This window comes from Astatotilapia calliptera, chromosome 10, assembly GCF_964374335.1.
Source record: "Astatotilapia calliptera chromosome 10, fAstCal68.1, whole genome shotgun sequence".
Classification (NCBI taxonomy): Eukaryota; Metazoa; Chordata; class Actinopteri; order Cichliformes; family Cichlidae; genus Astatotilapia; species Astatotilapia calliptera.
Genome location: NC_137431.1, coordinates 30881178 through 30908492, shown reverse-complemented (window position 1 = coordinate 30908492; position 27315 = coordinate 30881178). Strand labels below are relative to the sequence as shown.

The following is a 27315-nucleotide window of genomic DNA, read 5'->3' as shown; positions in this document are numbered from 1 at the left end:
AATTACTATTCCTGTTGTTACAACGCCGTTACCGTTACTAACAAGAAAATGCGGTGCGGTCGCGTTACTATTTTTCAACAAACAGACGGTTGAAGCTGTGTTCAGCTTACTGCAGTTTATATCAGTTGCACGGAAGTAGCTGTTGCACGGAAGTAGCTGTAAGTAATCTGGGCGCTACAGCTTTAAGCAGCTGCGCGCGCTCCCGCGGGCGGCAATCACTGTCTGGTAGACGATCACTTTTTGGCACAACACCTGGGGCTAAAGGGGCAAAACAATCGCATGAGTGCTGCTGTTTGTCTGAGGAAGAATAAAGTAGTCGTGGTAAGCCAATCACATGACCACTTTAAGATGACAAAGCAACAAGGTGAGAGAGAGAGAGAGATAAAGACAGCAGAAAAAGAGAGAGAGCGAGTTTTGAGATGTGAGAGATTTGTGATGTTCAGCGTGTTTGGAGTGTGTAGTTACTGTGATGTCTTGTAGTGTTGTGGATAGTTTTGTGTTGCGTCAGAACAATGAGGCGACTGCTGTCTGCAGGTAGAAACAGGAGTGATACACCTGCTGCTGTCAGACCTGCAGGTATCAGGCTGTGATGTTCTCCTTTATAGTGGACAAATTATTTTTTTGAAGTGGCACAAATAATTTGTGTGGCATCTTATTGAATGCAGAACAGCTGATTGTTCTGTAAATGGTTTGAAATGGTTATAAAAAAAAGGTCAAAGGTAAATGGCTGCAAATAACTTTGTTGTTTGCAAAACTTGTGCATAGGATTTTGAAATTGACAATTTATATTTGCATTTAAAGTTATGAAATATGATCCATTAAACATGTTTGTGGTTGTCACAGTAAAAAATATAACTTTTTCTACTCGGATTTTATGTTTTTTGTGTGATTTCTAGATCAATTGTGTTAATACAGTTTGTCAAAATGAAAACATAACTGTAAATTCAGACACGTGAGGTTGTGCTGAAAAGAATGATACCAAACAAGGGAAAGGAAATAGTTTTTAAAGGTGAAATGTAGAGGGAAAATCATAAGTAGTCAAAAATGGCCAATTATACCCTGGACCCCAGATAGATAGATAGATATATATATATATATGTGTGTGTATATATATATATATATATATATATATATATATATATATATATATATATATATATATATATATATATATATATATATATATATATATATATATATATATATGTGTATGTATGTATGTATATATATATATATATATATTTTTTTTTTTTTTTTTTTTTAAGTAACGCAAACGTTACTTTTCAAGTAATTAATTACTTTTAGAATCTTGTAAATCAGTTACTAACTCAGTTACTTTTCTTGAAGAAGTAACTAGTAACTATAATTAATTACCGTAATTGTCGGGCTATAAGCCCCTACTTTTTGCACCAGCTTTGAACCCTGCGGCTTTTAGTCAGGTGCGGCTTTTCTATGGATTGTCCATGATTTTTGTCATATCGTCAGACGACTTGTTTTGTTTGTTCCGCTGTTGTACGGCACTACGTTGCCTGGCGGAAGGGCATGTGATCAGACACACAGTATCGGGTTCAAGAGAGGTATGTTGGTCACATGTCCATCCGCCAGCCAACATAGTGCCGTACAAGTAGCGCGATAAACTTGCAAAAAGCAAGTTATGCCCAACTCTACCGGTAGAATCTGACAGCGTGGAAAAGTGTGAAAACATCCACGATCACCAACGGATTTTGAAGGGCTGGACTGCTGCATGATGGAGAGGAGGACCCCGCCACGGCCCTTCAGAGGGTGTTCGACTCTGACACTGACAACGAGGATTTCTTTGGTTTTGAAAGTGACAACGAAGGAAAGAATCTGAGTGTGGATGACGAAGCCACCCTGAGCCTGTTCATATCCAACACTGGAGAAGAGGACTTTGGTGGTTTTAGTGGGCAGGAAGATGGTGGTGAATGACTGACTTTTCTTCTTGTTAAAGCCGTGTCACTGCACCTGAGCCTAAAAGGTAGTCCAATCTATTTTTCTGGTGTGCTGTAGGTTATTGTTATGTACTACATTTGTTACTCATTCATGAAGCACAGTACATGTTTCGTACTTGTAATTACTGCTACTTGTACATATACCTGAAAAGTTATGCAAATATGTACCCATAACTTGATTTTCAAAATATTAATAAAAGGGGTGTGTCTCCAAACAGCCATCTCTTTCCTGACAATTCGCTTTGTGCATATTCTCTTACATATGATAAGTCAACATTGAAACACCTGCGGCTTTTAGTCAGGTGCGGCTAATGTATGTACAAAACAGGATTTTCCCCTGATTTTAGCTTGTGCGGCTAATATTCAGGTGCGCTTTGTAGTCCAGGAAATACGGTACTTTTTCAAAGTAACTTGCCCAACACTGCCAAATAGTCAAGGCACCTAACTGTAAACCCACAATTGTTAATCCCATGTTTCAATGAATGAGATGTTTAGTTTGGCTTTAGAGATACAGATAACTTTGACACAGGTGGTGCTGAATAGAGGAACTAATTCGGGAACGCCAAAGTCAGAGTCATAAATTCATAAATTCATTTCAGCCACTGGTGTTGGGGGTCTTGTCAAAGCTGATGGAAATGTGAATACTCCATGTAATACCATTTGGAGACCAACCAGTAACTGTCACTGACTTCATTTTTCAGCCCTCAGCCATGATGGGCTGCTAGAGTATTGTGTTGACTTTAAAGCTCATAAGAACTGAAAAAGTCCTGTTTGCCCAATATACTGTGTTACTGAAGTGATTTATGTTTCAGTTAATCACTGCATGCATTTTTCATTTCTCTAGCAAAATATAAAGAAATGAGGGGCATCTCAAGACTTTTGCACAGTACTGTGTATACGAAACGCTGATTAAATTATATGCCTGAATAAGATGAATTAAATATGTCCTCCCAAAACGTTTTTTTTTTCCTTCCACAAACAGATTTTTTTTTCTGCACAGCGGCAAAACAAAGTAGTTGCTAAGCAACTCAGGAGCAGCAGTGTGAGTAGTGACTGGGTCAACTCATTATCATTTTAAATTAAGTGTTTTGCAGCAACAGGGTTTTTTCTGGCTTTGAGTAGTGGCTCCCTGTTTGAAAGAGAATGAAATTCATTGTTTTCAAGAGGTCTTTGTGAATGTTCACGTGTGTGTTCAGGCATTTGTGAGAAACAAACACGACAAATGACCACGAAATGATGAATTAGAGGTTCCACAGAATCTGACAGAAACGGAAGCTGAATTCAGTTTTATAATACAGGTATTAATTGGACATTCATGCATAGAATAATATGTCAGATGTATTCAAAATTGCGTATAGAATTAAGTGAAATGCCCTGTTTTTCTTTGGTGTGCAGTATATCTGATGATGCTAACCAAATGTGGATTTTGTTTTCAATTTAATTTTATATGAATCAAAGATTTAGCAATGTATAATAATATCCTACAGTCCAAAAACAGCTTTTTGATCTCATAGACAAAGACAATGTACTGTCAAGTCAGTCCACCATGACATTGGACAAAATCTAAACAAATCAAGCCATTAAAACTCAATTCCAAACATTAGAGGCTGTACAGGTGCAGTCATTAATACCATACACTAGGGGTGGGCAATATGACCCAAAATTCATATATCGATATTTTTAAAAAAAACTCTATATATCGCCCAGTCCTACCATACACTACAAATTATAATTGACTGTGAAGTCAATGACCAGTTCTTGAGGGGGAGGCTGCAATTGAAACAATCAAAAGCTGCTGATCCATTGACCTAGTCAAGCTAATTGATACGAATGGAATAGATGAGACTATCTTGAATGGGACATGGTTTGTTTCCATCACCTGAAGCATTTTAAAGCATCTGCACCTGAGATGATGTCGCCTGGCCTGGCGTACAGTGGAGTGCAACTGGCTCCCAGGCAAAATCAATAATTGTTTTATTATGTTTTATGCTTGTTATCAGTATAGTTGAACATACATGTGGTTGTTACCCTGCCAGATTAAACTTTAACTTGTGGTTAAGTGATCTTCATATTGACTAGCTTGCGAGATGTCAGTGCTGTCATTGCCGCTGGGTTTCCTTCCACGCAACTCTGGGAAGAGTGTTTGTGTTTTCTCCCTCCGGTGAACAAGAGCTAACAATCACCACCCCATAAATCAGTGCCCACGCAGTGTCTACGCTCTCTTTGCTAAACTCACACAGTCTGCTGACCATACCCACCATCAGCACTCACACACAGACATGCAGCACTGTTTCTCTGTGCCCCTGCAGCTACTGTTGTTCACCCTTTGTCCTGTGATGAAAGTCTGTCTGGTGCATTTCACTCTGCGCTATTCCAGGGAAGCAGATTGTGTGTGTGCGTGTGTGCGTGTGTGGCAGCTTTGTTTGCTTCACTTTGTTTCCTCCAGCATACAGCAGTCACCAGTTATGGACAATGAACTGCACAAGCACAGTTATCTGGTCAGACAGGTCAAGTATGCCTGTGTGAAAGAATTATTCAAACTGTTGCAGAAAGCCGCGCTTTATCAGAACAAACGTAGGCAGGGGAAAACAAGCAGCGACCTCAGCTCGTGTTTTTATGGCCTTTACGACGCTTAATGTGTGATTTAGGCTCAGTCTAGTTTCCATTTTAGTTTTTATCACTATGATCACAAAGCTGGTTGTTAAGGAGCAGTTACGCATTACGGTTTATATTCACCGTTACCACCATAATACATACTTGGACTAACGGTAAAAAAATGGAAAAGTGCTGCTGGTAAGAGGCAGATTAACTTCCATGTGAAATTTCTTTGATTTAATGATTAATTTAAGGGGAAAAAAGCCAAAGTTGGCAAGCGATCTCTCTGAACACTAGGGCTGGGCCATATTTTACCGTTCACGGTAATACCGGTATAATGTTAGGCAACGATAGGAAAATGAAATATCGCGATAGAATGGGAGTAAAACGCGCATGCGCAGTGCCTTTGTTTTCATACGCACATGGCCGATTGTTGAGTGAAACAGATGAACCAGAATTGGTTTGTAAAAATGGTGCAACTTCCGTGATGTGGAACTGGTTTGGTGTTTGTCCGTCAGATACACAACAAAGCACATTTTTTTGCAGAACATGCAAGCGGCCGTTGTTATTGTCGTATTTGTCGGACTAAGATGCTCTTAAATCTGGGAGTAATCTGGGTCCTAAACTCCGTATGCTTCAGGTCAAACAACACTGCAGCATCACTGAGCGTTAAAAACTGTCTAAATTCTTTCATCTTTAATAAAACGATCAGCATTGCTGCTTTACCAGGTGTAACTATAAAGTTTAACTTCCAGGCATCCATGAAAACAAAAGTTATTACATTTAACGGAGTTAGCAGGAAGCTAGCGGAAGTTAGCTCGCTAGTTTTGCTAGTTAGCTAAGCATGATATTGCATGTTCTGACTGAGAGATTTCTGAAAAAAATCAAACGTACAGCTCTGCTATTACTTCCAACATAAATGAAGACAGGAAACTAAACAGCAGTGACGTTTGTAGGGTTACTGAAGTTGGGCTAGCTGGTATATAATGATGTGCTATGTGATCGCTAGCGACACAGCTATATTAGCATAACATAAACAGTGAAGCTGGAGGACGAACACTAACACTTTTCCACTTATAAAAGTTAACGTTAAGGTTCTTCATGGTTAGAGACAAATGCAATCGCATGGCAGGATGCTGTAAACGGACCAAACTTCAGTCAGGAGAACAACTGAGATAATCCATCCACAATACGAGGTTAGTCATTAATATACTGCAACAACATGGGAATAGAGCAGCTGCCAGAGAATTCAACATTAATGAATCAATGGTACAGAAGTGGAGGAAGCAAGAAGAATGAGTTTAATAAAGTTTGATTTATCTGACTGCTTTGTTTCGCTTAATGTGCCTTATACACTGCAGTTTAATGTTGCAAAGCACCTCTTTTTAACTTCAGTGGATATTATACATGGTTATGCTCAGGATATGTCAGCCCATTTCTACTGGAAATGCCTTTTGGTTAAACTTTCAGCAAGGAATTTGCATTTGCACTGTTACATTTTTATAAAGCTTTAATGTACATAAAAACCAGCTTCTTGTTTAAGTGAAAATAAATGGAAGGTTGTCTTTTTGCGCTAGTAATGTTGTGGAGTTGTATTTTGTCTCGCATCAATTATATCGTCGGTTATATCGTTATCGCAAATTTTCAAATATATATCGTGATAAATATTTTTGGCCATATCGCCCTGCTCTACTGAACACTGATGGGACCTGAGATTATGGTCCAAGCCCATCATATCGTCCATGCTAACCGCTCTAGACTCATAATTCACTAACAATAGTATCCACCTTGGTTGCAACAAAGACAAACGTGGTGTTTCAACATGAGAATGATTGGAAAATTAATTCTGTAGTCCTCAAATTTATTTTCCTTTTATACCCTTTGCTATTAATTCCCATACTGCTACAATTTAGATTAAAATAAAAATAAAGCTCTGAAATTCTGAGCACTAGTGTATCACTAGATAATAACTCTGGGCACAAATGCCTTGTAATGTTTCAGGAAATAGAAGGAAACGAGGCTTTTCTTGGATTTATAATGCTCTCTGTGAGGTTATGTTCTCATCTGTCTTGCATTATTTCATAGTTCAATACAGAATATTCCCCGTGGATAAAACTTTTCTTTCTCTGCCCGCCTGCTCCTCCCGTTTTCCTCTTGTTGTTGTCGGTGTCCTGATGAGAAGCTGTTCGATATTTTACGTTCAGTTTTGCTGCAGGGAGAAGCTCCCACTGCACTCTGAGCTGAGGACTATTATGTTGTTTGGCACTGCTGAGCTTGTCATCCCAGTCAGTATTCTCACTGGTTCAGATGGGTTAATTGGTTTTGTGCTGTGAAGAGTGTCACTGGGTTGCCACACACACGTGGGGATGTGAAAAACACAGCTCTGGAGTGGGATAGAGCCGGAATTCTCTAACACACTTTTCTGTTTATTTAATCCTGTGTGCATTTAGCAAGTCACGGGATGTTCAAACCTGGCACTTTATGTGTGTGGCTAGCCTGGAAGATTTGAAGTCATTTTAATACTTCCTGTTGTATTCCAATATATGCTCAACTGTGCCTTTGTGTCTTTTAGGTCTCCAGTGATGGCAGGTGGACTGTTTGCTGTCGACAGGAAGTGGTTCTGGGAGCTCGGGGGATACGACACCGGTCTAGAGATTTGGGGAGGGGAGCAGTACGAGATATCCTTCAAGGTAAAAAAAAAAAACCAATTTAAAAAGAGAGAAGAGTGCACACAAGTGCAGTGTAGCGTCGAAAATAATCAATAAAATCACTTTGACGTCCGTGAAGAAAGCTGACTTGATTCCCAAGACGTGTTGGTCCTGGTTTAATGTTTGGATTCAGGCATTTCAGTTTGGTACTGAATATACTAAACCCAGGGTTATGAACCGTGTGTGTGTGTGTGTGTGTGTGTGTGTGTGTGTGTGTGTGTAAGCAGAAAATGACAGCACTGAAACCTCAGTCATGCTTGTCACTGACTCATGATCTTGTAAAAATTGCTTTTTCCTATTATTTAAAAATTTGTATCCAAAAGTCACATGACTAATAAGTCATAATAAAACTGTATAGAAGTGATGACATCATAATTGGAAAAGAAATTCATTTGAAATTGAGATTACAGTGTTGAATCATTCTCTAGTATTTTGGTGCAAAATCTCCCTTATGCATTCAGCTGGGTTGAGATTTAGAGACCATGAAGGTCAAATTGCATAATTCACATCATTTCATAAACCTCAAGCCATCCAGTGAGCCCTGGTGCCCTCGGATTACCTGTGTCCTGTTTCGTCATAGGATAAAGATGATCACGCTTCTAAGAGGACCCAAAATGCTTGCTGTCAGAGCGCCTCAGAACTTTTATGGTTTTCTTGTGGAATTCCTTTGACCTGCCAGTTTTTAACAGACAAGTCAAATCATCCATTAGCAGGAAGCAGTGGTGATTCAGGAGACTGGGGTCAGTAAGAAAACAACAGTTAGACTGTATGCTGTCTAGCTTTTTGCACATCCTCTAGCACTGAGAGTGGGCAGAGGAAGTGGTAGAAAGTATAGTCATCTGCAGTGACTCAGTGTTGCTGTCAAAGATTAAAGCCGAATAAGCCCAAAATCACCAACAAGTATATGAAATACTGTTTACTGATTCAAGGTTAGCCTGTGAAGGGGAAAAATTTGAAGTTCATGTGAGTACTGACATACTCAGAAAGCAGACACACTGGAAAAAAGAGGCTGTCAGGAGAGAATACGTGTTCATGGAGATATTGTCAAATTTGATGAAAATCAGAGAGCAGAGTGTTCAGAGGAAATGGGAACAGTAATGGCAAGGTGCAACAAAAGGAGAGGGTGGGGGGGATAATATCAGAATCAACAGGAAAGACCACGTCATTGTCACTAAATTGAGAATTGGTTACAGTCACTTCAAGAGATGTCAATGTCAGGAAAAGAGACGAAGGAGAGAGCTTGTGAAGAGAAAAGAGGCGAGAACAGGTTAGAATGCATTAGAAAGCAACTGGACTAAATAAAGACTGCAATAGAAATGGGCAGACCTGGATGAGAAGAAGATAGTTGCACAACTTAAATTGCTGTAAAGCTATTAAGAAAAGAGGTCTTGTTGCTAAGTGCAGGAGTAAATGAAACATTTTTCATTTTTCCTGAACCACCTCCTTCTTAATAAGCGCTTACTGATTTTAATGCTCATATGCTCAGCATTACTATATTTTGACATTAAACAGCTTTTAAAGAATTTTGGTCCCATGTGCTTCCCTCTCTTTGGTTTTCCCCGTATCTCTTTAACTAAGCAGCTAAAAGACTTGTAAAGCAAATGGTGCTTCCCTCATTGTGGTTTCAACTCATGAGCCAAATATAATCTGTTGCATCTACGACTCTCCACATTAATCATACTCAGAAGTCCCTATTAGATTATGTTTTTGTCTGGTACTTCACCATGAATTATTCTACAACACAGCCATAACTGCTTGCGACTTGGCCAGTATGTTAAGCAGTGGTCTCCCCCTCCTCTCTGCGTGCGCCGGACAGACAAAACGGCCCGTCACAATAATTGAATTCTGGTTTGAATGAGTAAGGACTTTTGTCGTCTCACTCAATTAGACACAAAGGCCACTGCTGTGTAGTTTGATGAAATTGGACATATGCTCCTGTGTGATAGTACTGCGATTGTTCCTTAGAGTGAAATTTCCAGCACAGAGGCATTGTTGTTTATACAAATTGAACACCTAAATCTAATTTTCCATCAAAACAGTTTTACTTGTGACTGCCTCTTCATATTAACATAATGCCATTTTGCTATTGATACGGAATAAGAGAAATTTTAACGTATGCCTTGCATGAAATGTTGCCTATGTGAAAAGTTTTACTTTCACATAGGCAACATTTATGACCAAAGGGCAAAAAATATTTTTTTTTTACATCATTATATACATAGATTTACAAATTTATTAGAGCATCTGTCATAAAAACAAGGGAACACTATTAGTTAGTATACGATACAGAAATATTTCAAACATGTTTAAGACTAAAATTGTTACTATTTATTATATAAAACCAACTGAGTTCATATTCTTATAACTAAACTTGAGCCAGCATACTGGATCTCTCTGAGAAGTTGGAAATTAATCAAGCGTAATCTACTAAAACTGATTTTTAGATGAGTAAATAACTAATCTGGTCAAATTCATGGATAACAACAATTTTGAGCTTTTGCAAACTGGTGGATTAGTAAAGAGCAATATTGTTAGTTTAGGGCAACCGTGGCATACATTTTAGATGGTGGTAATAATTTTGTAAACCAGCGGTCCCCAACCTTTTTTGTGGCACGGACCGGTTTATGTCCGACAATATTTTCATGGACCGGCCTTTAAGGTGTCGCGGATAAATACAACAAAATAAAACTAGTACCGGTACCGAAAAAAAGAAGATTTATTCATAACACACGTGAAAAGACCCAGGAAAACAGAGCTAACGATAAAAACGATAACAAAATAACGCTGAAAACCGATAAAAACCCTGAAAATTATACATTTCACACCTGAGCCTCAACTCTCGCGGCCCGGTACCAAATGACTCACGGACCGGTACCGGTCCGAGGCCCAGGGGTTGGGGACCGCTGTTGTAAACGCAAAAACTCCTTGACAAATGCCAAAAAATAAAAATAAAAATAGTCAAAGCATCCATCCATCCATCCATCCGCTTCCGCTTTTCCTTTTCAGGGTCGCGGGGGGGCGCTGGAGCCTATCCCAGCTGTCATAGGGTGAGAGGCGGGGTACACCCTGGACAGGTCGCCAGTCTGTCGCAGGGCTAACACACAGGGACAGACAACCATTCGCACTCACATTCACTCGCACATTCACACAATGGCAATTTGGATTTTCCAATTAACCTATCCCCTCAAGCTGCATGTCTTTGGACGGTGGGAGGAAGCCGGAGTACCCGGAGGGAACCCACGCAAACACGGGGAGAACATGCAAACTCCACACAGAAAGACCCCGGCCTGATGTTGGAATTGAACTCAGGACCTTCTTGCTGTGCGGCAACAGTGCTAACCACCGTGCCACCGTGCTGCCCTGCCCTGTAGTCAAAGCATGCATTGATTTATCTCTAAGACTTTAATTCTGTTGGTAGAATATATATTTACATTATTATATTAGCATTAGTTCAGTCAAATAAATAACCATTTTTTCCACATCTCCACAAGTTTTTGGTTAGGTTCCTGAATTTCTTTCAGTGCTAAACATAAGCTGATACTATAATTTTGCATCAATAATCTCTTTGACTTATTTGCCCAGTTGCTCCGGTTGTCCGTAGTTGCTTTGCAGACCTCAACTTGTCTGCAAACACTCACCAACTACTGGCCAAGCAGCAGTGGAACATGAGAAACACTTGAAATCACTCTGGTCAGTGTTCGCAAACAAGCTGGTGTCTTTCATGCAACTAGATGCAAACTTGGTCGCCATGATCACTTGCAGATCTCTGGGCCTGAGTGATGGAGGCCTAACAACTTAATGTCATCATACAGAGCCTAATCATGGGTTCTTTCACTTGCATCAACATCTCTTTGACTATAAATTTGTAGTTGCAGTTAAATGCTATCAAATGCAAGTTCAACACTTACCTTTTATCTATTGGACGTCACTACGGAATGACAAGAAAAATACTCCAGCTAAATGACGCACGAGAAAATTCAAAAGCACAATAATAATATACAGGGAGAAGCTAAACAATAAGGCAAAGGGTTGCTCTTAGGAGTGGTTGATCCATATGAACACTAAGAAAGGTCAAATGTTAAAAATAGTGCTGTCATCTCATTAAAATGACGTTTATGAGCTAACTGCGCTAACGCGTTGACACCGTGCAGCCCCACACGCGGGGCGATCTGCAGTAACTCTCTAACAGAGATTTGCCGCATTAATGCGGTTATGGCATTAACGTCATGTTAACGAGATTAATGTTGACAGCACTAGTTAAAAATAAAAATCCTTCAAAGATAAAGTGGGTTTAGTCTTTTGTTACTATTACATTACAGCGCTCCATGTTTTAGAGCCGCTGCATGCAGGAGACTGCAGCCTCATTGTTCTTGATACCGGTCAGAGGCTTGTAACAACCGCAATCAGTCGGATCACATGGTTGTATTACAAAACCTGTTTTTAAACAAACAAAATCATAAAGACTTTGTTTGATTCTAGCTATGCTACCATGTAGCTACAGCCAAGATAACTGCCACGTTTCTTACAAAATGCTGTTGTTGTTTCGTTCTTCTGACTGCTATCCTAGCCGTCGGTTATCTTTTTCACCTCAGTTTCTCTTTGTTCTTTTCAAGCTTGACTCTTGTCGTTGTTGCCCTCCCAGTTCTGTACATGGGTCTAGGTGTGGCTGTTGTGCCTTGGTTCATTTTAAAAAAACACAGTTCATTTGAATTCTGACATGAGCAGCATCAAAACTTGCTGCTGATCAGCAGATGAAGAGCTGTGGTTCAGTTTTCAGTTTAGAGGTGGTCTAAAAACAAATGTAGGAGGAAAAAATATATGAACTCACAACTTTAAACCATTTGCTGGCTGATGAACACTGCTGCCCGGCTGACAGCTGTGAAAGCTTGAAAGGAGTTTTATGAACCACACACACATTTTCTGTGCATCAGGCTTTACTAGCAGACACCATTCATCTTTAAATAAATGCGCCGTTCATTTTTTGCTTAATTGGGCAAGCAAACTCTGCATGAAAGGTTAATGGATTTAGTGACTAAAGCTTTGAGTTGGTAACAGGAAGATTGAGAGATTCTTGGGTGAGATTAGTTTTATTTGGACTAAAAGAAGAGACTCATTCTTCCATCATACTGTTGTTGCTATAGCGTTTCCTTCCCTCTTTGTCCTTTTAAATGAAAAGACATCAAAGCCCTTCAAGAGACATTTGCAATGCTGATTTGTTAAAAATAATTTAAGAGCTACATTGCTTTCATCCATGTTTACTCGTTTGCATTCTTTTCCCGGGTCTTTTTTGTTGGTATGCTAGATTTCTTGGCATCTTCTCCTAAAAAACATCGATCCGTAGCACCACTGCAGTTGGAGTGCAGAGCCAAAATATCTTCTTAATACATTAAGAAGGATTCCCTTTCTCTCATTAAGGTAACCATTCCTCACTTTACTTTTCAGATGTAAGTTAGTGCCAAAAGTCAGGTATAATCAGATTGATTATGTGTATGGAATTAAATTATTATGCCAGTGTAATTGCATTCTATAATTTGTTTTTGAAAGGAGCTATATAAACAAGATGGTACTTTAAAAGGACACAGCTTTTAAAGCTGCTCTGGGCCGCCGTGCTGTGGTTTCTGGTGTTCATGTTTTGAGGCGAGCAGATTGTAGAGGTTGAGGTGTTAGAGGTGAGTGATAAGACTTTTAATTTAATCTGACTGCCACTGAACCCGAGCTCTTGATCCCTCCTGCGGTGGGGCGCCCCTGTTATTAAGCTCAAGTGCTTCAGTGCAGGGATAAAGGGGATGGAAGGCACCAGTGCAGCAGGTCAGACTTTTCCCCCCTACAGCACAGTGTGGAGAGGGTAGATTCAATCTCTTATTTCCCCCGATTCTGTTTGTCCAAGCTGGAGCGATGCAACAAACTTGACAAGGAGTAATTGAATTGAAATAGCAGCCAGCTGATGTCCACTCTGGAGAATCGGGAGGGGAATGAGAGTATAACAACATTCAGGTGGGAAATTATAATTTTGCTCTCGTTACTATATGCCTGAGCTTAAATACAGCCTCTATCTTCATCACCAGAGAGGTTTCTTTCAGAAAATGTCTTGACCTTCAGCCGAAGGCAAGGAAGACTTTTCTAGATTAAAGTGTCTGAATTTCAAATTGTATAAAGACAACATATTATGACTGTTATATCATCAGACGTTCAGGCTTCAGAGGTTCAAGTCACGACAGAAGTAGGAGGAATGCAAGATTTAGGCGGATATGGAGGACAGTGTGCTGTAAAGGTCATGGGAGGTTTTGGTGGAGATCTCATATAAAGTACACTCAATAAAATCTTACATAAATCTTAAATCCTGATTTAAAGTAGATGTATTTTAATCTGGCTTTTAGACAGATTTTGATCTTCTTCCCTAATCTCCTGAAATGCTTTGTCCATAATATTCATAATCAACTAGTATGTAAGCCTTAAACTGGCTAAACGGGCCAAATATTTATTGGTATTTCATTCACTGGTATTGATGTTAGTTTTCTAAGGTGCTATGAAAATGAGTTACACTAGTTTGTTTGGAAGAGCAGATTTTTGCATGTCTATATATAGACGAGAACACCTCTACAACCCACATGTCCCATCCGATCTCCTTAACTGGAACATCTAATTCCCAGTAGCTTGTGGAGAAGTCAGCAGCACACATTTCTAAGTAACATGTTGTAGCCTAAACACATCTGTATTGGATATTAGTTTGATCGTTATTGTGCAGCACACTGTGTTAATGTTTCAGCTGAATCTTTATTAGTTTTTTTTCTTGCATATTTTATCGACACGTTTATCTGTTAGTCAGATTGTGTTTGTGCATAATTGAGACTTAGATTAAGATCAGACTACATTTTATGGTTGATACCAAAACTCTGATAATTAGGTGGTAATTAATTAATAGGTGGTAATAATTAATTTCTTTCAACTGTTACACGTCTGCATCATTCAGCTAAATAAAAAACGGGTTGACATCAACAGCACACTGAGAGAATAAATTCAAAGCTTGTAATGTAAAAAAGATAATCCCGAACTCTTTGGGGTCAAAAGTTCATATAGTCAAACTTTTGACCCCAAAGTCTTCTCATTAATTTAAAGTGTCTAATCACTTAAATTCTAGTTTTAAATTACTAGATTTTCACACCCTGTAGACTTGAAAGGTAGCTCTGCTTTTGCTAAGTAGCATACCAAATCCAATTTGAGTCTTTGTCATTTAGCTAAGCATGATTGACTTGTCTCATTCTCTTCGGTGTAATTTCCTCTCTTTGGTCTCTGAAAAAAGTTCATGTGTTTCTAGATTGCACAAAGTTCTATCACCTCTGCAGTCCTTTATAAAATAGGATCCATATCTGTAGTTCTTTGAAGTTTTCAACTCTCTTTGTGCTACTTGAACCTGCTGCTTTTGTTCCTCTCTCCAGGATTTCATGACCAAGTCAGCATACCTTGCACCCCTGTGCGTACCCTATACAGTCCCTACCCTTCTTCAGTTTAAAGGTCCCTCTCCTACTTCTCCCATTTATCCTTTTTTTTTCCTTTTATGTTTTGACCTTGTCTACTCTCAGTTGCTTTTTCCTGGTCGTGTCTTCCCACATTTTGTCTTTCTCACATAGTTTCTGTTTCATCTCGGAAATGTTAACCTCATCTGCCCCTCTCAATTCCAGGCTGTTCAGTTACACAAATTCACTCTCAGATATGATCTTTATCACTGCTGAGTCCCCGTCTCTCTCTCTGTAGGTGTGGATGTGTGGTGGTCGGATGGAGGACATTCCTTGCTCCAGGGTTGGGCACATCTACAGGAAGTATGTCCCCTACAAAGTTCCTGGTGGTGTCAGCCTTGCCAGGGTAAGTCTCAGATCTGTCTTAAGCATTATGGGAAAGCTTGATGTTTTCCATTTCTGGTGCCTTGTATTTGTTCAGTGACCTCATGGTGAAATGTCTTGCCTTGTGCAGAGGTGTCGGTTAGGAATTTCTCACCTCAAAAACCCTTTCTTCTCTTTACTGTCCAAACAACAAAAGCCAATGCGCTTTGGAGCGCCACAAACATAATAACCAGTCAGTCTAGGTGGTGCTGAGCAGAGTGTAATGAATAACTACACAAAGTAAATGCAAAGGAAATCCATTAGTTTCTTTAATATGAAAGGAAACAAAATCCGAATCAGGTTTAAATAACTAAATATCAGTATCAGTCTTAATAATGCTGCATTGGTTGGGCTCTACAGATGTTGTGTGAAAATCTATAATGTGTATGACTTCAACTTTGGTCTCTAGTGTGAGTGTTAAACTCCTTCCAACCTCCAAAAGTGGATTTCTTCACGTCTCCGTCTACGCGCAATATTGATGTGTATTTGGACACAACTCGGTAAACAACAGACAGACAAAAATCGTGATCAGGGACATTAAATGTTGGGCCATCGCATAAAAACTGTTACACTGATTTGTGTTTTTGTGCATGAATGTATTAAAAGTTGCAGCTATTTCACAAACCCTGCTTTCGAACTCGGTTGACATGCATGACCTCCACCTGTTTCTTCATTTAACTCCATCTCAAAGTTCTTCATTTAAGTCTCTCAGTGAAATGGGGGAATGATCGTTGCCATGCACACACAAACATCAGCAGCCTAAACTTTCTAAAAGTTGTCACCTACACACACAGCATACAACTTAGGGGAGCTAATTATGAGAAAATTCTTTCTTTATTCCATGGCAGCTTTAACACTGTGAAACAGTATGAGAAGTGTTAAAAATGGCTTTCTGGCCTGTAGCTGAACATTATTCATTATGCATGACTCAGCCTCATTCTGACACCTGGCTCTGTTTGGCTCAGATGAATATGTAATTAATCCCTTTGGCCTCGGTTTTTGCCTTCTTGGTCTGACCATTAGCCCCACAGTGAGGCTGTATTGAATACTGATAGCAAACAAACAGGCTGGTTTTAACAGTATAAAAGTATTGACTGTACCTGGGGCTGTTATGAATCTGGTTTTTGTTGATTTCTCTACTAGTTTACAAAGAATCAAATAATAATACAGGTTTTTATTTACTACTGACTTGCCCCATTAGACTAGATGAATTAGCGCGATCTTAGGTCAAGATAACTCTGAACACCAAAGGCTCTTTTTGTACCACACAGTGATGGCTGAAGTCACTGACCAACTGTTGTATTTCATTTTAATTTTTAATTTTGGTATTAGCTGGTATATTTTATTTTGGCCATGGCTTATTGTAAAAATGTAAATAATATAACAAAAAATCTTCATGTTCGGCATGTATGGCTCTTCATTTATATCTGTTTTCAAACACACCTGATAGAAGATCTGACGGAAAAAATGTTAGGAAGAGTGGAAGGTGTGTGTGTGTGTGTGTGTGTGTGTGTGTGTGTGTGTGTGTGTGTGTGTGTGTGTGTGTGTGTGTGTGTGTGTGTGTGTGTGTGTGTGTGTGTGTGTGTGTGTGTGTGTGTGTGTGTGAGAGAGATCTACAGAGCTTTTTTTGTATGTCAGCTTGGGGGGAGAAAAGATTGGCATTTTCTTGTTTTGTTTTTTAGTATATTTTTTTTCTCCACATGTCATTATCATGTAAGTCATTTTTAAAATGACTTACATGATAATGACACAAAGCGCTGTCACACACAAACAGCACTTTAAGATTTACCTCTGTTTTGTGGACCTTAGTTATCAGTTCAGCTCTAAAAGCATAAGGTTGGTTAGCACAATTTACAAAGTGCTCTTAAGCTGTTATTTTTTGTTTTGTTTTGTTTACTTTTTATTTGTGATTTTTCTTTTTTTAAACATTGGTGTGAAAAACACTGACCAGTGTTTAATAGACACTGAATAACATCCTTATATAAGTAAATACTTACTGTACATGGCTGGCAAATTTGAGAGTGCCCAGGTCTCATTACTATATATATACATGTTCACTTCCACGGACATGACCCCCTCCAAATGACAGTAACAATCACTGAGCGTATTTTGGATCATTTGTGTTGTCCAGACTCTTCAGTAGGGACTGGGGGAAAAAAACAACAACAACTACAAAGAACTGCTTCTGTATATTTTATAATGGATTAGTGCTAAATTTATGAAGATAAATTTAGAAGTTCTAAATTTATGAGAATGTGTCAGTTGTTTTGGAAAACATAACTTCAAATATATCCTCCAACAAAACATTCAGAGAGATGGAGCTAGATGTTTATTTCTATATATCATATCAAAATAAATCAAGTCAACTCGAGCTCTAGTATGATCAGCAAAATGATGGAAAATTTCATTTAGCAGCACAAGTATAATGTTGTGTGAGGAACACAAATCAATAGATTAGTGCAGGGGTGTCAAACACAGCAAACATAATCACGTAATCAAACAGCCCATTGCATGACTTTGCAAAGTGTGAAAACTGCCAAGGAGGGCATAAATTTGCATTTTTAGCTGTGTTTTTGGCAGTTTCACAGTCGTCTTACTAACAGACATTTCTTATTTAAGATCATATTTGGACTTTATGTACCCCACCATGTAAAATGAGTTTGATAGCGCTGGATTAGAGCTTCGACTATTTCGCAAACATTCGACTTGTGCAAATCCACCCCTCTATCCCTCTGCTCACTGAAGCATAAAGTTCTCCTGCAACATGCAGGAAGACAGCAGACGGCTAACAATTCATAACCCCAAAATGTTAAATGTCACAATGTGACACCATAATATAAAATAACCAATCAAAACAGCAGGAGGTGGAAAAAGTTTAAGATTTTGTGTGGTAAAATTGCTGGGGGGGCGGGGTTGTCAATCTGATGATGTGCTCTGGCTTTGTGGGTAAATAGGGCATAAACTTAAACCACTATTGATTTCCCTTAGGTGGCTAAAATCCATTTTGTTGCTGACTGTGTCGTCAACAGTCCATGACTTTAGTTCCGGTGCCGGTCAATGCTCCCGTCTGCTTGGCAGCTTGACACCACCTGCTGTTGATGACACACTGTTTGTGGCTCTCACTTCAAAGCAACTGAACCAACCCCAACTGAGTAAAAAGAGTTTTCCCAGTAAAAAGCTTATCATTCTAAACATCCACCCTTTTCCCCCCCGCCACTTTTATCAAACTTAGGGTTGCAGGGAGGCCAGAGTCTGTCCCAGCTCCCATAGTGTGCGAGGCGGATACACCCTGGAGCAGTCACCAGTCCATCAGAGTGCCTTAACTGTTTCAGTTTTAATAGTAGAGATCTGCTGCACAAAATCCAGAATGTATATCTAGACATGCAGAACTAACGGACTGAAGAATTCCCTTAACAGGACTCAATAAAGACTTTGGTTTGTGTAAGGATTTAGTCATGGCTCACTAAGAGACACTTCTCCCGTGCTCTAAAAATCTTTTGCCTCAGGAAAGAATTAAACCTTCAAGACTTTTTTTTTTTTTTTCATTTATGTTGATTTTGTTTTAAGTATCGTGGTGAGAGAAGCATTTCAGCAGGTACAGATAAAGAGAACAAAGGATCTCCAGACATATTTATAGAGTTTTGTGTGCACGTATGTGTGTGCACATCAGGGAATCTCAGCCCCCGCTAAGTCCAGTCGGCACACAGGAAGATAGAACCACTGAACTGCACTTCACCTAGGGAGCACAGAGCTTGAGTTTTGCTGCAGGCGATGAGCTTTGCTACAGGGATTTTATGTGTGCCTGTGTGTGTGTGGCTGGAAGCTTTTCTTCACTACATCTGTACCTCCGAGGGTTGGAGGATTTGTATTTATTCCTTCCTGGGAGGATTGCTGAACTTGTATTCTCATTCCTTTCACCATCCCTGCCTCCAAGGCTGCTACCATCTATACTCCCAGGCATGCGTGCGCACCCCAGAGGCTGACGCCTCAAAGGCTTCAGATGGATGGATTTCGCATTGCTCAGGCTTTTATGTTTGCAACTCAAAGCAGGCTTAAAGAACCTGTGTCAGATGTTGTCTGTGCTGCCATTACTGTCGCTCATTTTGCATCGGATTTCTCTCCTCCTCACCTGTTTTATGCCTCTTAGTCATGAATATTAATGCTCTTATAATGAGACAAAAAGGGTGGGGCTTTTTCTGTGAGCTTATGTCACTACATGTATAATTTAGTGGCCTAAATGTACAATAAATAATGCATTCTTTGTAGCTGATGTCTTACATTTGGGTGTTCTTGTTCATTTTAAGTTGCTCTCATTAGATCTTATAACAATCTCTGTTGAGCGACGGTTCACAGTGGACATTGATGGAGTCCTTTACTCCTCTCTCAGATTCTCAAGACTTCTATTGTCCTGTGCACTTACTCCACCTACACAGAGAAGGGAAACTCTTTTGAGGATCCGAGTGTTCAATGTTGTACCAAGAAGTCCTGGAAGTCTTCTCGGGTGATTCGAGCTCTACTCGCATCTTGACATGTGTAGATTCTACAGTGTCTCTCAAATGATTCACATAATGACCAACATCTTAAGATATGGTAGGTCAGGAAATCTCAGTGCCTTGCAACCAGCACCATATGACAAATTTGACATGAAATTGACGACACCGCTACTGTCGTGCACGACCCGTTGAAAACAGCAGCTAACATCTTGATTTTTATAACCTGGCAGGTTGTGCCAACGGTGCGTTTGCCGAGTGCACAATCGTGCCGTGCACAATCGTGCCATGCACCTATCGTTCAGGCGAATAACGTAATGGATGTGGTTGTGCAATGATATTACCAGCACCACATGAAGCAACCAACACAACTCCGCTAGCAGTTAAATATCTGGAACTCTGTCGGCTTATAAAAACTAAAGAAGCATCTTGTTTGCCCAAACAACCTACATGGATATATTCTGTTTATTTGTTTTGTTTATGTAGCTTGCAGTAAGTCCATATTCTATTTTTTTTTCTCCTTGGTTTTCTATCAGTATCTGATGGTTTAAAAAAAAAAATTGTTTTTCCTCATGATTTTAGCAATTATTTTTTCAAGATGTGATCTTGTAAAAAGACATTAAATCAGACCTTTACGTGTTTCACTTTTTCAGAAGGGCTTCTTGTTTCGTAATCCTTATTTTTTATTCTCCAGGACTTCCTTGCACTAAGAGTAGCTCTTAGTGATGAAATACCAAGAAAAGTCTTAAAATTACCACTTTTTCTAAGAATTTCACCTTAAGGTTGGGGTTATCGAAATGGTTATTCCCAAGGCATATTAGCCCTTAAATCTGGTTGGAGTGGTGACTTTGACCTTTGGGTTTCTTTAGGGGAGGAGAAAAGGTGGAGCCACTGGAGTGCATCAAAAGAAGATGCCCCCCCTCTGAGTAAAGAGGAAGAATGAATGCAGTTGGCATTTGGGTTTTTCTTTCCTGATAATTCATCTTTTCAATCTTTAGTGAATAATGTCATCAGTATATAAATATAAAATAAAAACAAGTTGAATTGACAAAGCAGTAATACTTAAGTGTGGATTCACAACATCAACTCACATTATGCATATTGCTCCTTTTCTTCTGTTAAAGCCAAGCCAGTCTCACAGCTGATTTCAGATTTTCTTATTTCATAAAGCTACAAAGAATGTTTCAGATCCATGTGTAATGTCATTAGAGACCTAATTAGGCGTAACAGCTTCCCAACACCAAGTATATAGAAAAAAAGAAAAGAAACAGACAGTTTTTCATCCTTTATAAAGGCACCTTGTAAATTAGCACATAATTCAGTTCAGTGTTATATCTGCTTTCGTGACTAGAGACAAGGTACTTTTTTCATCTCTCGCCTCCCGGGGCACAATGACAGGTCCTGTATGATGACTGGCCTCCTTTCTACTGAGCGGCTTTGATCATTTTGTCATGTCAAATCAATCAAAACTTCAAGGGTGGCAGGATGTACAAATGATGGCTTTGTTTGTTGCAGTGAAGACACGATGCCCAGAAAGGCAGGAATTTAGCTAACAGGCCAGCTAACTGTAAGACATTAAAGCAGATTTTATTTATTTATATATTTATTACAAATATTTTCAGACAGCAAAAGCAGAAAAAAAAAGGCATAGGGGAGAATATTAAATGTGCTGCACAGCGTGACAAAACTAACACAGAATCTCAGATAGCTGTTCTGCAGATTACGAGTCTGGAATTAATCTAAAGGGAATTTCACCACTTTGATGATCAAACTGGTGGTTGGTTAGGGAATAGACGCAAGTACAATTGGTCCAGTTTCTCATTAGATGACTTTGAAAAACTGAAACTTCACAAATATTTAAATTTCTAACATATTTCATGACTTTTTATCAATGCATTTATCATAAAGAAAATTCATTAGATTTCTTCACCTATTTGCAGCTTTTGTGAAATCTTTCATGGCTCTTTTATGGAACAAAATATATTATTGATTTACATATGGTAAGATGGTAAATATATTAGAGGGTTACCTGCACAAACAAAGCCTGGAATATCCATTAGTAACCAACTAGTAGCCACAAAGGAATGTAATGTGCATGTGGACACTTGTTGCAGCCAATAGCCCAAATTGTAATACACTGAAACAGCCACGTTATTAAGAAAAAAGAGGAAATATTGGCTATAAAGGCTTTAAAGACAAAAACAACTTTCTCTACCTGAAAGTTGTTGTAAAGTTAACTTGGGCGTCTTTGAAGTAAAACTCTTAGTCTCCCACAACATTTTGATGAGATGTGATGCAGGAAAATGCTCCATTTTGTTGATGTTGGACCTCCGCCTTTGATACTGTGAACCATCATGTTCTGCTAGATAGGCTAAGACACTGGCTGGGTATATCAGGGTCTGCTTTGGAGTGGTTTGAATCTTATTTGCATGAACGATCCTTTTCTGTGGCTACCTCTGAGTACAGTTTCTCTTCTACTTTTCTTGCCTATGGTGTGCCACAAGGTTCTGTTTTGGGGCCTTTATTGTTTTTGTTGTATTTACTTCCTCTTCAGCACTTATTGAGCACTTTTAAGGACATTTCTTATCACTGCTATGCAGATGATATTCATTTATATATCTCCTTTAAGCCCAAGATGTTTCCATGCTACAGATTTTGCATAAGTGCCTAGACTCCATTAGAGGTTGGATGGCTGAAAACTTCGTTCAACTAAATGAGGGGAAGACTGAAGTCCTTGTTTGTGCTCCTAAAGGATTTGCATCTAGTGTTATGGAAAACTTGGGTCCACTTGCTACATTTGCCAAACCTTCTATCAGGAACCTCGGTGTAACTTTTGACTTTTGAATTATAAATTGTCATTCATGCATTTGTTTCATCTCGTCTGGATTATTGTAATTCTTTGTTTGCTTGTTTATATAAAGCCTCTTTGGAGCATCTGTAAGTTGTTCAGAAAGCTGCTGCAAGTCCTCCAAGTACTCCCATGTCACACCCCTGCTGATTCAGCTGCACTGGCTCCCTAATAAATTCAGAATCCACTTCAAGGTTTTGACCTTGACATTCGAGGCTCTGCGTGGACAAGCACCAACATATATCAGGGAACCTTTACATCCATACATTCCCAGCAGGTCCCTGAGGTCATGTGATTAGGGCTTGCTGGTTGTCCAACACACGAGGCTGAAAACTAAAGGCAACAGAGCTTTTGTAACTGTGGCCCCTAGACTGTGGAACTCTCTCCCTTTGAGCCTGAGATATGTGGATTCGGTGGTCTCTTTTAAAAACAGCTAAAAACGTATCTTTTTAAACTTGCCTTTGGTTGATTTTTGTTTTTATGTTTTAGCTTCTGTGAAGCACTTTGTTTTGGGTTTTTTTTTTCTTGAAAGGTGCTATATATGTTTTTATTATTATTTTTTTTTACTTTTAACTGCATTTCCTGCATTACTTGATTGTCAACCAAAGAGGCTGCTGTCTGATGAGCCAATTCAGGCACTACATACACAAATCACTGCTGTCAGTCAGTTTGTGACAGCTTAGCAAATTGGGGTATTTGTTGGTCCAGTTCGTGCAGAACTTGATCATGTAGTTGTGTAAGAAGCAGAATTTGAAAGAAGAATTTACTGCATATACAAAGAACTAACCTGATGGTAGCAAAGTTATTCTGTGAGCCTCGGCTTTTGCCAATAAATGAACCAACAACATTTTTATAAATATAGTCATTTATTTGATTGGTGTGAAAACTTGATGTCTGTTGTTCTGACAGTTAACAGTGTGAAATGTGGTCTGTAACTGTAGAGTTAACTGAGAAACCATTCTGATCTCAGAACCTGAAGCGAGTAGCAGAAGTGTGGATGGACGAGTACGCCGAGTACATCTACCAGCGCAGGCCTGAGTACCGCCACCTGTCGGCAGGAGACATGACTGTGCAGAAGGAGCTGAGGAACCGGCTCAACTGCAAGAACTTCAAGTGGTTCATGAGTGAGGTGGCCTGGGATCTGCCCAAGCACTACCCACCTGTGGAGCCTCCTGCTGCTGCATGGGGAGAGGTACAGTTGCTCTTATCCTCTAATTAAAGGCAGCCTAATTGAAAGATGGAACTAGAGCTACCAAGAAATGTGTGTTAGAAAGTCATGACAGTGAGTACTTTGAATATGTAATGTGAAGCTATTTTTTTCTCAGCTTCATGTAGTTTAGTTTTAAAATGCCACTTTGTGTGCCAGAGGTTCAGTCTAAAGATAGTTGGTCTTGTTACTGGTGTCTTAAGCAAATTCTTCCTTTTCTCCTTTGGTATGGCAGGCCAAAAGATAAGAGTAATTACCAGCGGTTTCCTCTAAAATAACTCAAGAAGCTGTCAGAAATTCTCTCCATTTGGCTCTAATATTCCTATCTGTCTGTCATACCAGACTGCTGTCTGGAGCTGTGCATGTCTGGAGCAGTGCATGAATTTAATTAGAGCTTAATTGCAGTGTTCTTGCCTCCTGAAATAACCCAAACTAATGGTGTAATACTACTTGAAGCTGCCTGATGATTTTTTTTTTGCATTATATTCTTTGTGATTTTGGTAGTTAAGAAAACCTCTGATCTCTGTTGAAGATGTACAACTCTTATTGCCTGAATAACGTCTTTCTGCCGTCTTTCATGCTTATGTGACTCTGCTCTTATGTGTGTTTTTTGGTGAAGATCCGTAACGTGGGTAGCAGCATGTGTATGGAGAGTAAACATTTTGTGTCGGGGAGTCCTATCCGCCTGGAGAGTTGTGTGAAGGGACAAGGCGATGTGAGCTGGAGACATGGACAGGTACGAAAAAGTCACTGAAGTCAGTTATTAATCAGTGTAGCTTGAATGGAGCCTGATTAAGGTCATGTTATTAGTTCACCTTTAACGTCTAATTATTACTCATTTAACCCAAGTTCTTCTGTATACAGGGAGAGTGGTGAGAAAGAAGTCAACCTGTGTGCTCACAGTAAGCACGCCTAACACGGTCCCATTGATACAATCACTGTAGGCGGCAATAAAGAAAACCTGCAAATCCAGAGAATTAATGCGCTGACATTGTCCAGATCATAACAAAATGTGCATCTTCATTAAATTAAAATCTCAAAATAGAATCCAGACATATCCTGAGGGGAAGCGTAAGCTGCAGCGTAACTGTATTAGGCAAACTCAGCACAGCATCATCGCTGCCTGTGCTGCTCGCGTTGGTAACCTGGAGTGTGTCTGCCATGTTGTCAGATCTTTCTACTGACCAAGCTGAACTTGCAGTACAAAGCTCAAAAAATGTGGCCTTTGCGTACAGATTTATAGGCGTCAACATGGTTTGACTTTTTAAAGACAAGCCCAAGTGGCCGGTGGAGAAACTGCAGGTTTTGCCAATCCGTGAGTCCCAGAGGATGTTATGATTCCAAGGATTTTGCAACAGAAACGGCCTTTTTGTTTTTTGTTGTTTTTCTTTATATTTTTCAAATTTCCCACGTGTGGGACTAATAAAGGTTATCTTATCTTATCTTTTTCTATTTCCATGGGAGTTTTGGTTCATCCATCATAATGTTTTTTTTTCTTTCGTGTTTTTGTTCAGGTTTTTTTGTTTTGTTTTGTTTTCATCAAAGACTTGCGTTCTACTTTATTTTACTTTTTTTCTTGTGGACCTGCCCTTAAATATTTGAAACCCTTGCACACACAGTTCCCTTTTTATTTTTAAAGCCTGTTTTTGAAACTTTTAACTGCCTCCTTTTTCATACATTAATTCAACATTAGGCATGCAGAAACCATACTTTGATCTTCTTTTGATACCCGGGCCAAAAGTCGTTATTTTAGAAGTTTTTAATAGTTTAATTTTCCCCATATAATTTTAATAGTTGATGTAATTGCACCCTTGATTTCATCAGGATCCTGGCACGCTTTATTAAAAGAAGTTGCTCTTTAATTTTGTCAGTGATGTGTTTCACTCTCCGCCCCGTACTTACTCAGAAGATTCATTATACTGTGGTCAGATTTCCCAGCATTCCCTGCATTGGGAGTTTTCTGTTAGCTTCGATAGTGTGGGCCAGTCCTTACATTGCTGAAGGTGGCAGGTGTACAGGTAGGAGTGATTTATTATAACGGCTATTTTCTTGCTGTGTCATCAGGCTGTCCAGGATGTAATAAGCATTATAGCGATCACCTATACTCCACAATGTAGATTTAAAAAGAAATCTAAAGGAAAGCGTAGTCTGGTGGTCCACAAATGTGCCTTTCAACTACAAAGTTGAGCGATTTTAGGTTTTTCCTAAGGGCACATTTATGAAATCGCTTAAGTAATTGGATTTTGTCAGCTAACGAGACATAAATGTCAAAAAAAATAGTGCCCGCATAGATGGAAAAGCTTCTTCATTATCTCTGCATTGTTCTAAAAGGACTCTGCACTCACACTTCACAGCGTAGATCTTAAAGCACAGCTCATAATACAAACTTAATGGATTGAATGTCCCCTTTTGTTTCCACAGCCAAAATACTGCGCCTCACAGCTCTGACAGTTTAATTGCTTTAATCTGAAGATGCATTGTAGTTTAATTTGTGTCACAGTCTCAATCTGTATTCAGAGCCAGCACGAAATGCATTCGCTGCAGCTCACAGGTGGCCTCTCTGGCAGCTGTCCTTGTCGGGGCTTTTCGATCCTGTACAGGAGGAGTGGAGCAAATCATTCAGACAGTGTTTGGGAGCCAGAGGGGCGACAGTCACCTGGACACAGATGGAGATTAAAAGTTTAATTTTGTATGTTTGGTTTTAAGTAAGAGCGAATTAGACTTTTTTTTTTTTTTTTTTTTTTTGGTCTGGATATGTCTGGAATCCAGAAATACTTCTACATTTACCAAATCAAAATGAGTCATTTGCTGGTTTTAATGAAACTAAATGCAAAAATCTAATATGAGTTGTTAGTTGAGACGTTTCAATTCATTGAACATATCAAGATTTATCATAATCGTTGATTTCACGGCTAAGGCAGCTTTGATATCAGCAGATTATGATATCAATCATTCTGATGAACTCATCGACATGTAGACAAATGGATAAGGATCATAAGAAGCTGCGTTAATCCATCACTGTCACAGAAAACAAACTAAGGGTCAAGAAAAAGAACAATTGATACAGCACACGTTGGTCTTTGTTTTTTAGGTTTAGAACCATGAATAAAAACTGTATGTAATTATGGATATACTCTGTATTCATAGATATAAGATAAATACAAAATTATTGAATCAAAAATAAAGCAGTTTTTACCAGAAGTCCCAACCGATTCTTATTCTTCACCGTCAGGTTGCCAAACCAGGCAGCGATACAAAAGAACATCACAGATTCAATAAAACTTCTATAAAACAAAGACAACATCTCAGATGAGACATTAAAAGATCTCGTTTTCCTTAAAAAGAAAAGTCTTTGTTGAACTTTTTTAGTAGTGGCATCAGTATGAGATTGAAAACACAGTTTATGGTCAAGTACCACACCTAGATATTTATAACTCTCAACTATCCCAGCTTTAATGATAATATGTGATGAGCTATCAGAGGACTTCCTAAAATCAATAATCATAGTTTTTTCCCCTCCTTTAGTTTAGTTTTAGACACATTAAGTGAAAAGAAGGACTCATCACACCAATTTACAAAATCATCTACAACCTGTCCATGGCCTGACTCGTCCCCCACTA

General features: G+C 39.1%; 1 protein-coding gene across 2 annotated transcripts in view; it reads left to right on the top strand.

The window, feature by feature from the left end:
• The window catches only part of LOC113017693 (polypeptide N-acetylgalactosaminyltransferase 10-like), a 121979-nt gene that overhangs the window by 88430 nt on the left and 6234 nt on the right, over positions 1-27315 (top strand). Inside the window, exons 7-11 of one of the 2 annotated variants that reach the window (XM_080307336.1) lie at positions 7138-7255; positions 15026-15133; positions 23459-23680; positions 24315-24431; positions 24560-26896. In XM_080307336.1, coding sequence (XP_080163462.1) covers positions 7138-7255; positions 15026-15133; positions 23459-23680; positions 24315-24431; positions 24560-24571 — 577 coding nt within the window. In that variant the 3' untranslated portion in view covers positions 24572-26896. Of the gene's footprint in view, positions 1-7137; positions 7256-15025; positions 15134-23458; positions 23681-24314; positions 24432-24559; positions 26897-27315 lie in introns of those variants that run through there. The other variant, XM_080307335.1, reaches the window with a different exon arrangement.